Source organism: Toxotes jaculatrix, chromosome 3 (assembly GCF_017976425.1).
Source record: "Toxotes jaculatrix isolate fToxJac2 chromosome 3, fToxJac2.pri, whole genome shotgun sequence".
NCBI classification, from domain to species: Eukaryota; Metazoa; Chordata; class Actinopteri; family Toxotidae; genus Toxotes; species Toxotes jaculatrix.
Genome location: NC_054396.1, coordinates 8,585,579 through 8,599,444, shown reverse-complemented (window position 1 = coordinate 8,599,444; position 13,866 = coordinate 8,585,579). Strand labels below are relative to the sequence as shown.

The following is a 13,866-nucleotide window of genomic DNA, read 5'->3' as shown; positions in this document are numbered from 1 at the left end:
TAGCCATCAAAGTGGCCCTGGAGGAGTGGAGGCACTGGTTGGAGGGGGTGGAGCTACCGTTTCTTGTGTGGACGGATCACAAGAACCTGGAATACATTCGTACTGCCAAGAGACTGAATGCTCGACAGGCCAGGTGGGCTCTATTCTTTAACAGATTCAAATTTACTGTGTCTTATAGTCCTGGGTCCAAGAATGCTAAACCAGATGCCCTGTCTCGTCTGTATGACCCTGTCCCGAGCCCTAAGGAGTCCACTAACATTCTCCCTTCTTCATGTGTGGTCGGTGCAGTTACCTGGGCGGTAGAGAGACAGGTAAAACAGGCCTTAGAATCTGTGCAAGTCCCGGACGGGTGCCCCCTGAACCGGTTGTTTGTCCCATCTGATCTCCGCTCCCAGGTCATCCACTGGTCTTATGCCTCCCGCATCTCCTGTCACCCTGGTGTTAAAAGGACTATGTTTGTGATCCGGCAGTGGTTCTGGTGGCCTTCCATGGAGAAGGAGGTAAGAGAGTATGTGTCTGCTTGCCCCACCTGTGCCTGTAAGTCTTCTCGACACCCGGTGACCGGCCTCCTGCGACCTCTTCCTGGACCATGTCGACCGTGGTCTCATATTTCCTTGGACTTTGTCACTGGACTGCCCACCTCTGAAGGTAACACCACCATACTGACTGTAGTTGACCGTTTTTCTAAAATGGCCCACTTCATTCCTTTGCCCAAACTCCCCTCTGCCAAGGAGACGGCAGAGACTGTGCTTCACCATGTGTTTCGCATCCATGGTTTCCCCAGGGATGTGGTCTCTGACAGGGGGCCTCAGTTCACCTCTCTTTTCTGGAAGGAGTTCTGTTCTCTGCTGGGAGTCACAGTCTCTCCTCTGGTTACCACCCCCAGACCAACGGGCAGTCAGAGCGGCTCAACCAAGAGCTGGAGACAGGACTACGTTGCCTCTCTTCCCAGAATCCCACCACATGGAGTAAGCATCTCATTTGGGTTGAATATGCCCATAACACTCTGCTTTGTTCTTCTACTGGTTTGTCTCCCTTTCAGTGCGCCTATGGCTACCAACCCCCCCTGTTCCCGGCCTTGGAGAAGGAGATCAAGGTGCCTTCGGGCCTGGGTTCTGGTTCGCCGGTGTAGACGCACCTGGGCCCGGGCCCGCTAGGTGCTTTTAAGGAACTCAGAGCACTACAAAGTGGCCACAGATCGTCACAGAACTCCTGCCCCAAACTACAGACCTGGCAGTCGGGTCTGGCTGTCAACCCAAGATTTACCCCTCAGAGTACAGTCTCGTAAGTTGGCACCTCGTTTTGTTGGGCCTTTTCCTGTGTCCAAGGTTATTAACCCTCTGGCTGTCAGACTCAAACTCCCCAGGACTCCATCCCACGTTCCATGTCAGCCGAGTCAAGCCTGTCCTGGAGAGTCGTTTGGTCCCCGCCTCTAAACCCCCTCCTCCTCCCTGTATCCTTGATGGAGAGCCAGTCTTCTCTGTTCGCCGTCTGTTGGCTGTGCGACGTCGGGGGCGGGGTTCCAGTATCTAGTGGACTGGGAGGGTTACAGCCCAGAAGAGAGGTCTTGGGTCTCAGCGAGCAATATTTTGGACCCTACTCTCATCAGAGACTTTCACAGGGACCACCCTAAAGAACCTGGGCTGTCAGGAGTCGGCCATGGGGGGGGGGGGTACTGTCATGTCTAGTCCCTAAGCCTGGTCTGATGACTATTTCCTTGTGTTACCTTTCATGTTTGACTCATGTATTATTTTGAAATTCGTCTCTGCCTGTTTAGTTCTAGATTCACTTCCTGTCCTCTGGTGTTTTCCCTCCAATTCTGATTACATGCCCCGCCTTTATGGTTTTCACCTGTGTTTAATTGTTCTTCCCGCCCCCTAATGTATTTAAGTCTTGCCTGCCCCTTTGTCTGTGCCAGATCGTCTCAGTCCCTAGTGTCAAGTGTTCCAGCATTTGTTTCCTTGTGTTACTCCTTGTGTTTTTGACCCAGCTTGTTCTTTTTCGGTTCTGCCTCTTGTCTCTCGATTCGGATACCTCTGCCTGATTTTTGGACTGCCTTCCCGTGTACCGGCTTTGTTTGTATTAAAGACTTTGCCTTTTATCCCTGTGTTCTGGAGTCGTGCATTTGAGTTCTTTTCTGAGCTACCTCCCTGACAATTACGATGATGAGATGAATCTGGACTTCAGTCTCCCTGTGACAATTTATATTTGGACAAATGGTTGACTGACAACAGAGACATTATTTATTGTTCTACTGGACAATACGTTTATCTAAAACCTAATTACTTATAGTTAATTTAATTTCACAGTGAACACGTAACAGTGTAGGTTGTGCTACTTTAAATCAAGAATGATAAAATTCCTAACCTTTTCATTTGTTAGAATCTCCCTTTTGTTCATTCAAAAACATTAAACAGAAGTATTTCAGGCTAGTGTATGTATGTGAGATATTTTTGGTTCAGCACATTGTTCAATACCAGGAATAAGGCAGATGTACAACTAGATGTAGAACACCAAGAGGTAGTGTAATTATCTAACAATTATTTCTGAATGGGGCTTTATGAGCAAACAAGTTTTTTTTTTTTTTTTTTTCTGATTCTCAGATAAAAAGATTATTAATTATTAAAATGCACTGGACAAAATGTTCACAGTGAAAATAAAACAGTGCAAATTTAACATTTTAATGAAGCTTAAGGCTTGATATACAGTATATAAAAATGAACTGAAATGATTTTAAGGATGTGCTGACACCCTGTGATGTTTTCCTACATATACAGAGAATATCCCTAAGAGGTTATTCATGAGGGAGGTGCCTGGAACTGCTGCTGTAATTCCTCATTACTGGTTGAAGACATACTGTACGCCTTTAGTTAATCACCAATAACTAGGAAACATCAACATCCTATGAATATTGAAAGCTCTGCTCCCTGAAGCCACTTGGATTTTGATCCAGACAAAGTCATTCAGACAAGAAGCTGATGTCAATGTGTTGCAATTACACTTCACTTTTTTCTTAAATGCATTCAGACCCGAGGAGATGGGGCGCCTGCATCTCACCGTCAGTGATTAGTAAGTGGCTGCATGTTCATGATGAAATGATGAATTCTCTATTTGAAGTGTTTACATATTACAGAGCTGTAAGGGATAGTTATTGACAGGGGAAAAAAAACATAAATGGATGAACAGACACACATAATGTACACAAGACAGAGGCCAAGTCAACACACACATACACACGCATACACACAAAACAGGCAGTTTCTATGATACAAGGTACCTTGTCCTTCGGGAGTCTCTCCGAGAGGATTGACTTCGACTTGAGTGGCGTCGACTTTCAGGAACAGATCATAGAGCCTCTTAATCTGATCTGCTGCCTGCGTGGTCCACAGAGGACAGTAATTACCTGATGGTTCGGCTCTGAGCAGCCGGCCCCGCCAAGGCCACTCAGCCTCCCACACAGGCTACATAAAACATGGCAAATCACCTTCAACGTCACGCTGTCTGAGTTTGTTTAGGGTGAATGTGTACATCTCTGAGGTGAAAGAGAAAATTTAATTCACTTGTTTCAAAAGGTGTGACAATAAACAAATACGACATGGATTAAAACACAGACCAGCACACTTGGATCTAATGTGTAGATTTCACTTGCACATTTTTTTTTGTTGCTTTTTATACACGATTGATATTTACAAATAATAAGGGAGCAAAGTGAATACTGCCAGTGAATATAGCAACAAAGAAATGGCACAGTACTTAAATCATCATTGTCAAGATCCCCATTTTAAAAAGGATCTCAACTGATATCTATGTTGCTGCGACTGTTCTTCAATAATGATGGCAGTGTGACAGTGAGCGTTGAAAGACTTCTCAATGCACAGTTCTACACTCACACTGTATAGGCAGACACACACTGGCTTCTACACAGAGATCCTGCCATCCCATAGCTCATTCAAGGCAGTAAAGGTATTTTAGAAGAGCTGTAATTATCTCTGAATTAAACAGTCTGGCAGCTGACTCACAGCAACCAAGGAAAAGCATACAGACAATGCAGACACTTAACCAATCACTTTCTATTTCTCTCCTTGCCAGTTTAAAATCAATGCCCATTCAGTATCCTGCAAAAAAGGATCACATACAATGAGACGCAACCAAAGCTCAAACATCTTCGACTCTCAGTTTGCTTCTCAGAAGCAGATTCGTTTGGCTCATTTATACGTATTCCATGTGTTAAAGACTCTGAGCTAATCTGATTTCTCATGCCATGGAGCCTGCAGAAAAGCAAGCGAATTAGTGATCTGATGCCAAGAGACAAACGGCTTTGAAATGAACTCTACATCTAAGCACACATATCTATCAACTTGAGCTGTCACCGTGATGTTTTTCCTTGGCTTCGTTTTACCAGCTCATGCTGCCTGAATACGAAAACACATTTGTTTCACTGTCCACAAAATCATAGGTTGTCCATTGCGATGAGTTTTGGTTCTTAGTGCATGATTCACTTAAAAAAATCAATATGCAGCATGTTCAAATGTTCAAATGATGGTATCATTAGTGATGTCGGCTCCCTCAGCCTGGCAAAGTGTTGTGCGTCACTGCCAGATATGACAATAGACCACCTGGCAAGTGAGTCTAGTGTAATGACACTTCACAACTTGCCCCTCGAAAACTAATAATAGCCAAAGTTTGGCTTGTTTGTGAATGAGAATACATCTGTCTGTGCATGTGTGTGTGTCTGCATTTCATAGATGTTTCTGAGTCTTCTTTGCATTGTGGTTTTAAAGCTGTCAGCACCCATTACCTGTCTCTGCAGAGGTCCTTTGAAACCCAAATTAGCTGCCATGCGAAGCGCCTGGTCGTCTCGCACACCTTCAAATATATCTATGACTTCCTATAAGGTGAATGAGAGATGGAGAAAAACAAATGGAGAAAGGGAGTGAGGGAGAACAGGAGGCTCAAACACTGGGCTATAATTTGACACAAAGCGAATGCTCATATTAAATTGCCGACATCATAATTAAGTAGTGGCAAGCTGCCAGACATGGAGAAAATCGACAGTTGGTACTGAAACAGTGGATTTATGATCATTAGACCCTCATATCTTTTGACATTCAGATAGCGAGAAGCTCTCATAACTTTTTTCATAGACATAAAACGGATGAGGGATTGCAGGGTGCACAGTGGTGAAGAAAACAGAAGAATAAAACTGCTACTGCTGTTGGACTGTCGCTGGTATGGACCAAATCTGTATAAACTAGGTTGGTACAACACCGATTTTAATGAGATGAGTGAAAGGTTTACTGCGCTAGCATGTGTATTAGATAGCAACACAACAGCTGTGCATTGTATATACAATCTGAAACCTTGAGTGGAAATAATGAATGATATAAATCTCAACTGGATCTTTACTATCTGCTCTAACATTTGTAGACTATGGCAAAAAAAAGATATATAACACTAGTAAATGCAGGCTTACTCCATCTGTAATGCTTAAATTGTGGGTCTGTTAACAATGACCTGCTGCCAAGTAGCAAAGTGACTACAGTGGATTAAGCTCCGTAAATGGAACCTAATTAATAGCGATATAAAACACAGAAGGCTTCTTCATGTGTGTCTGTGTGTATTTGTTCATGTTAAGCTCCAACGTGTTACCAACGTGTTCAGCTGCTGCTGTGTGCACGCAGACAGGACGGTGCATTTGACTGAATTAGCAGAAAATACGAGCAGAGCACAGCTTCCATATGTACAACCCACTGGGTAATCCGGTCCTGGCATGATTTCAAGTCAAATAAGACTTTTGTCAATTTTAGAGTGAGACAGCTATGGGTTTGCATTTTGAATGCTCCATTGTGCCAGATGAGTTTGATTTCAACCAATTCCAACCTCTGCACTGCTTTTGAGGCAGATAAATGCCACTGTCTTATTGATCTCATTTGATCTTGTAGTGATGGGTGTAACCTAAAAATCATGTACCTTAAAGATAAGTTCTGGGGTACTGGCTGCCACTTCCTCGATATCCATTCCTCCCTGGGGGCTTCCAACCATGACAGGGCCGTTACAGGAGCGGTCCATTAAGATGGCAAAGTAGGTCTCCCTGCTAATGTCCAGGGCCTCAGCCACCATCACCTGGACACAGCACAGCAAGAGAAAGAGGAGCTGATGGAGGAATGTCACTATGATAACAAGACTCATGATTACTTTAAGTGTAACTGTTGCCCTAGTATAAAAAAAAAAACATTTGATTTTCCTTGACTTTCCTTAGTATTTAGCAAACATTTGCAAATTTTGTACAATCCAGCACATCTTTAAAAGTTACATAGCACTTGATACTGACTGAACAAAGTGGGGGTGGGGCTTTATGCTGTGAATCAGACAGAAAAGCAGAGAGAGGAGGCAAGTAAGAGGCTCATTTGGAAAAGAAAGGAAAAACAAATTGACAGGGAACTATCAGTTGTGTGGTGGTTAATGGGCTGCAGGTTTTCTAGATGGAGTGTTTGTTTGAACATGCACAGGCCTTATGTTCTGCTTCCACTCTATCGCTCTGTGAATGAGGATGGATAGCCTTCTCTACGCTCCATGTTAACAGACTGCTCTCCTATCTCCTTGTCCAAATGTTGTCTTCTCCAGTCACTCACACGTTCTCCTAAGTTCCCTGTCATTTGACTCGTAGCCTGACACTCTAACTAAACATATTCTATTCCCACTGCCCCGGTCTTTCTTTTTACCCTCAAACCCCTGTTTTTTTTTCTCCCACAACCATCTCTCATATCTTTCCTTGTCTTCCCTCCACATCCCTCTATCAGAGCCATGACAGCAAAATTCATGTAGTTGCAGAAGTGCTGCCCCTTTTTCTGTGGTGTTCCCTACTCTGTGGCGCAGTATGGGTAAAGGGTTGATGCAAGCTCCATTGGCAAGTTGACAGCTAAGCTCTGGCTGTCATCTGACACACCAGCCTCTGACTACGCTGCTACGGTAGTTGATCCTTCTGGTGAGTCAATGGCTGCTCTTGCAAGGTCTGATTTCAGGGCTACAGGCGATAGAGAATGTTCTTGGTAAGACAATTAGATGGCCAATTTGAGGTCATGTCTTTTGTGCCTCACATCAGCTTTTGTCCAGTTTACTTTGCTGTTTGTTTGCCTTTCATTTCAGCTTCCAAAGTGTGGAATTATTTCAGAGCTTCTGAACGTCCGCTGCCGCAGGTGCCTTCTATAAAAATGAATGAAAAAAAAAAAACACTGTGACTCTCATTTGATTCCACCTACACTCTGCGGTAGGAGCAGGAGCAGGAGCTCCTGTGGGGAGTAGCAGGGGTATGCAAAGATGGGGGAGAGACCAAGAAAAAGTGCAGGACCCACACACAAGCCACAGAGTGAGAAGGCTTCATCACCTGGAAATGTCTGCTTTGAGTGCGTACTGCATGCAGCATGCAAGTGGAGAAAATGATATTCCTGCTTGTTAGTGGCACACAGAAACAGTTGTTTACCAAACACTTTAAATTCACAGTGGGCCTTTTATTTATGCAATGAGCCATAACACCAGCCAGCAGAAACCCACAGTAAACAACACTGGACAGCTACTATTTAAACCTAGCAAGAAAAAAAAAAAAAGAACAAAAAAAAAAAACCCAAACCATAGAGCCAGACTGCTTTCACAGTCATTAATTATACAGCACTGTATTACTGGACTCAAAATGCCTTGAAATGAGGTCAGAAAACAACAAGAAAGAGCAAAGTACATCTTTCTTTCCTTCAGTCTGAGCAGTGGCTCACCGTTTTCACTTTCACTCCATCTTTTGGTGTTTGCTTGGTTATCAGGTTGAAACCCAGCATCTTATTGGCCAGCTCGCCAACCACTGCAGGGCTGAAAGAGAGAACTTATAGGTCAAACAATGTCTTTTTTTAAAAAGTCTTTTTTTTAAGGAAAAAAAAAAGAATCACTGAATATCATACACTTACAAAATGAGAAATGAGAAAAGCAGGTGAACTGACAGATGAATAAGTATTTCTTTATCTCTCCAGAGCTTTGTTCAGTTGAAGAGAGATATGCCTCAGCACTTTCTGGGCATTAATGTAACGTATTCTGACAAAGCACAGCTTTTGGAGACACTTTGGTACATCTACACATCACTGTGAATGAACCTCTACTTATTCTCTCTGTTTAAAAGCAGCCTGCATGCCGAGTCTGCTTCCGTAAGCCTGCTCTGGTTTTGTAAGTGAATACAAATGAAGCCAGGGGTTGTACTCATCCTTTGATAGATGAGAGGAAGGTGAACTGTGCGCTCATGTCACTGTCTGGGGACGATGAACTTCAGCATATCTCACTTTGAGAAAGTTTCCGGCCATTCCAAACCCTGAAGTAGGGTGACGATGATACATGTCTGGGCCAATTGTCATAAATCACCCTTTTGCCTTTAAGGCGGCAGTAAATGTTTGTTACCTTTACTAAAAAGATTGTACTGTTTTAGCACATGGAAACTTGGTGGAGGAGAAAGCAGTACCTGAGCAAAAAAAAAACTCTTTAAAGGTGTTGTTTAGCCTTTTGAAAAATGTAGAAGATTTCAGACTGAGACCTCATTGGAGGGATCCAGCTATCACACTTTGTAATTCTAAGCTAGAACAAAATGAACCTCAGCAGCGGCACAAAACCCAATCAACCTGAGATAGGAAAACATCAGTATGGGGTGCATAACGCCTCTGCCGACCCTAAAATCCCTTTTTCAACATTTAATTGAGGGTAGTTGTTCCAAAACAAGATGCTGGAAGAGAGAAAAACTGTTTATTTGCAGCGCAAGTAATCCTGACTGTGTCTTTGTGCCTAGGGAACATCTTCAGAGAGCTCTTTGAGCCTCCTCACTCTAAAAGCCACTATCGTAGGAGAAAATAACGTGAATCTATCTCTACAGTAAGTCACAGTGTGAAATGCACATAGGGACATACTTACTCCTTAGTTAAGTGCACTCCACCTTTAAGGCCACTGTCGAACACACCCTTGCCTCTGCCACCGGCCAGAATCTGAGCTTTCAGCACAATCTCTTTGGCATCTGAAAGACAGAGAGAGACAGATATAAAGACAGTGCGACAAATGGAGGGAAAGAAAGTGAGACAGAGACAGAGAAAGTGAGACAAAACACTTAAGATAAAGGCTCAGCACCGTGAATGCCCCCTTGAGTCTGCCACTTATCTGTCTATCTGATTGAGGGAAGCGGGGGGGGAGGGAGGAAACTGAGTGTAATGTGTGAAAAGATTAGGGATTATGGCAGAAGGAAAAAGATTTTACACACCAGAGCTCAGTTGCCATCCACAAGGAAAATTCACCCAAGCACTACTAATTACAATGTAGTACAAGAATAGCTATAGTGAAATGGACACATGTATTTGTAACAAGGCTAAGAGTCAGCCATGTTAGCGACCCTGTGAAACTGTACTCAGGCCACTATGATGCTTTGAGCTACTTGTTAAAGTTAGTTTACTAACACTCTCATGGTGACACTGCTAACATACTGATGTTCAGAACATATAATGTGTATCAGGTTCACCATCATATTTTAGCGAGCCACATTTTAAGATTTGCTAATTGAGGCTGATGGGAATGACTGGTTTTTCAGGAATTTTGCAATAAACCAAAGTATGGGACAAATAAGAGTTTTGACACTAATGGTGGTCAGAAAAGAAAAATCAGGGGATCACTAAAAATCACTGGGATGCATCATTGGGTCACTAGGGCTATCTGTACAGAATTTCATGCCAAAACATCCAATAGTTGCTGAGATATTTCCCTAAAATCCAAAAATGTCAAACTCACAGTGGCACTGGACAAGAGGTCACATCATTAGCGAAAGTCAGTGAGCGTCATCCTCTCAAGACCCTGAATGTCTGTACAAAATTTGATGGTAATCTATCCGATAGTTGTAAAGATATTTAAGTTCAGACCAAAGACCCACAATGCCATATCTAGAACACCATCTACCACAGTAAAAAACAACCATGCACATACAATATCCACTTAAACTGTTTCACTGGTGTGTTTCCTCACGACCAGCATCCAAGAACACAGCATCAGAGCAAGAAGCAACTGCATAACTGCTGGAAAAATCCACATGACCTTGCTCCAATTATATAACCACCCTGCATCCCTTTTGCTGTCACTGCCACCTTGCAAGAACTCTCACATCAGGAGGAGGCCTTCTCCGCTGTCTATTCAGCATCCTGCCCACAGTCTCCCTCTATTCAAATGGAGCGAGGACACGTGATGAAAGATGGTCTCTGGCTAGGTTATTATTATCTCTAGGTAGGGGAGTTCAGCCATTGACAGGTGGCTGCCATCAGGGTTGGAAGTGGGTGGTAGGGAGAGTGGAAGGGGATGATCCACTGTGCAATGTCTAGGAAGACACCTTGACCTTGGGGGTTGGAGAAAAGCTCCTCCCTGGACTGAGTTACAAAAAAAAACAACAAGAAACTCTGCAAGCAGGGTGGAGAATGTCTAGACAGGAGCTGTTGAGCCAAGAGAGCCTAAGAACTCTGAATGTGCTCACTGCTGCTGTAGTAAAAAAAAAAAAAAAAAAAAAAAAGGACCCCGAGAAAATAGCCTCTGACAGGGTGCCAGGGATTAAACTAACACTGCATTAGTGAGGCCCGTTCTCTGCAGAGAGCTGAGAGGGGGGAAAGAGAAAGGGAGGGAGAGAGAGAGCGAACGAGAGAATAAAGGTGTGCTCTTATGCAAAGGGCTTTGAGAGGAGTCATAAATGAATAAATATGTTAATAAAAAACTGCTACTGCGCAAAATTAAAAAGAGTTCAAAGCAAGATGAAATAGTGTCCTGCGGGCATGTGCAGCGGAGAGGGACGGTACAGAGGAAATGACTTTTGCTTTAAAAGAAGAAAAAAAGAAACAAGTGGGAGAACAAAGGTGTAGTCCACAAGGGGAATTGTATTGTTTCAGGTGGAAAAAGGTAAGAGTATTGACACATTGATGAGGACCTTAAAAAAGCAAGATATGGTTTTAAAGTGAGGACATATTAAATATATTAAAAGGCATGTAATGTGCCAGGGAAGGTAATGGGCTGAGAACGAGGCAGGTGTTCATTCCTGCTGCACTAGTAATTGATAGCAAACCTGCTTATTATGCAGCACACAACAAGATATTGTAGCAATATCAGCAATTATGAATGGGCACTGAAGGAGCAATGTGCTGATAATAAGGGGAAACTTTCGAAAAGAATAGACAAACCGAGAAGAATAAAAGATTTGTTGTGATAAAATGCATTCATACTGCACACTGCAAGAGTGTACCATGAAAACAGTACATCGTTCTCACAGGGAAAAAAAAAATCTCTGTCGAATCATCCCAAATCCTCTGGTTAACAAAGAAACACCACTCTCTGTTGGCATACATGGAGAAGATAATGATGTCCTCAAAGATCACAGTGAACATGGTGCATGGTAAAGAGCAGGGCGACCATTATCTGGTAGTATGACAGACATGAGATGGCCTCTAACATTCAGACAAAGGTTGGTCCCTAATGAGAGTGGAGTAAAGTGGGGGAGTGGATGGAAGAGATGGAGCTGCAGTATGTAAAAGAGACAAGCCGTGGTTTTATGCTCAACCCAGATGCTGTGATGAACAAGGGGAAGAAAGGGAACATGTCTGACGTTAATCAGTTCAGACCCCAATGAGCATTGTTGGAGAGTCAAAGCTCAAGGTGTTCTCAAGGTGGAAAATGTTATATTAAACCTGTAAAATTGAGAGGTCACACAAAGGAACAGAGACACACATCGTACACAATACTGTACATTCTGTACATTCAGTACTGTGAGTATGAAATACACGGAGTACAGATGTACTAGGCGCACAAAACAAAATAATTAGAAATACCTCCTGCAGAAAGTGGTTTGGTTATTAGCTGAATGAAAACCCCTTTCTTGGGCGGTGGGGGGCGGGGCACTGTTGCATAATCAGTTCTCCACTTCTATCTGTATCACACACGTCCCGCTATGAAGATGCAGAGAAAGATTTTCATCTCCATTTATTTTCTATATCTTGGGGACACAGGGGAGGAGATTAACATTGCACAACATCTCCAATCACATCATATGCAATTGGAGTAATGCGGTCATCATCCTCAGGCCTTACTCATTTCCCAGTAATGAGTGCAAATCAACTCCCAGTCTGCTTGCCAGTGACAGCAGCTGGCAAAGAGGATGTTACTTCTACAATCAGTATCTCTTTCACTCTCTTCTTCTTTCTGTGCACTTTTAAAAAAGGTCTATTCTCATCTCCCTGATCCCCCTTTTTCCATGTAGCCCATGGGTGGCCAGCAACAGAGGTAGTGTTGGTCTGATATTTAATTAAGCCTTCGAGGCTGTGCCATGAGGGGGATGCTGGCTGGTGAGGGACAGATGTAGGCTGTGAGCCAATCCAGAGAGAGTAAGACGTGGCTACCATCTGCATGGAGAGAGAGAAAGATCAGGGCGGCCCTCCCCAGCGTGCATGTGTGTTGTAATGAAAGTAATGTGGCGGCTAAATGGAGAACACTAATCAAACTCCTGGGAGAAAGGCGAAAACAAACACAAGCACACACTGCCACAATCAAACGCCACAGAGAGCCTCAGTCTTCCTATGGATAAATGCCATTAACACAAGAGGGAAGAAAAAAAAAACCCAAAGACCTCTTAACTTTCAGCATCTGTGCTCATCATGAAAGTACACCTCCTAGTTAGTTGCAGGAGAGTGTTGATTGCTGCCAAACCGGCAGAAGTAAGTCTTTAGAAAAAAAAAAAGAGAGGTCTTAAATGTCAGTCTCTAAGACCATTAAAAACAAATAACGTAGGTGTAATTATTCTTCTCCCAGTATTTTTCCCAGCATCTGAAATATAATTTAGAATGCAGGGGTATTCCAGTGCTATAAGTAGAAAGAACAACAATCTGCGATTCCATTTGCTTCCATCTAGCGGCACATGGCGTGTCATTAAATAATCTCAATTATGTTGTCAACTGCATATTGATAGCTACAGAAAGCTATTGGAGCAGCTCTAGCTTTTGACTCACTTCGCCACAGGGCTTTTTGCTGTGTCACATCCATGGCTCACTGATATTGGGAACAATGAACTCATAACCTACTGTAGCAAAAAGCACCAAAGGCAATGCAGGATATTAATGACTTAAAGTAGAACTATCCAATAAGCTTTACTAATTGCATAAACAGAAAACTGAATATGTGCATGCATGTGTATAAAAAAAAAAGGTCAATATAGGCCAGCGCTTGTTTCTGTACAATATTCAGTGTAATAGCCTTGCCAACACATTATGTTTTAATTACACTTTGGCACCAGCAGGGCTAGTAAAATGGATCAGGTCACGTTTAATGTTTAGACTGTCTCTTGATTTCGTTCAACCACAATGGTTAAGCTGGTATTGTCGTGGACAAGTTCAGCTTTCCATAAACTTTCAGCCTTTCCAATTTTGCCAGGCTGAGAAAAGGTCAGGCAGAAAATGGCTCTTCATTCATGCACTGATGGCAGGTGAACCAGAAAAGATAGGAAAATAAAATCGTCCGTTTTTCATCTACCTTGACATATAATGGCCTTGGAATTCGTAAAGCTAAATATGTTTGCCTGTTCAGTTGAGGCTGAAAAGTCAACAAACATTGATAAATCCTAACCACGCTCTACAAAGCCCTCTTGCTTTTGGCATGTCTGTAAGACCAAATGTTGGGACTTGTAAAACAAGGGACAAACAAACAGATTTAGACACAAAAAAAGTCAAAGCCAACCACAATTTAACTTCTTTGTTCCCTAAACTAAATGTATCATTACCATCTCACTGTCTTGTCTGGTTAATCCCCATGTCCCTGTGTCCGTCTCTGCCTCTAATG

General features: G+C 43.0%; 1 protein-coding gene across 1 annotated transcript in view; it reads right to left on the bottom strand.

Moving 5' to 3' along the window:
* suclg2 (succinate-CoA ligase GDP-forming subunit beta) overlaps window positions 1-13,866 on the bottom strand; it is a 93,814-nt gene that overhangs the window by 46,100 nt on the left and 33,848 nt on the right. Inside the window, exons 3-7 of the mRNA XM_041033444.1 lie at window positions 8,938-9,037; window positions 7,767-7,857; window positions 5,971-6,123; window positions 4,799-4,888; window positions 3,278-3,374 (exon numbers count right to left, since the gene is read on the bottom strand). Coding sequence (XP_040889378.1) covers window positions 3,278-3,374; window positions 4,799-4,888; window positions 5,971-6,123; window positions 7,767-7,857; window positions 8,938-9,037 — 531 coding nt within the window. The remainder of the gene's footprint in view (window positions 1-3,277; window positions 3,375-4,798; window positions 4,889-5,970; window positions 6,124-7,766; window positions 7,858-8,937; window positions 9,038-13,866) is intronic.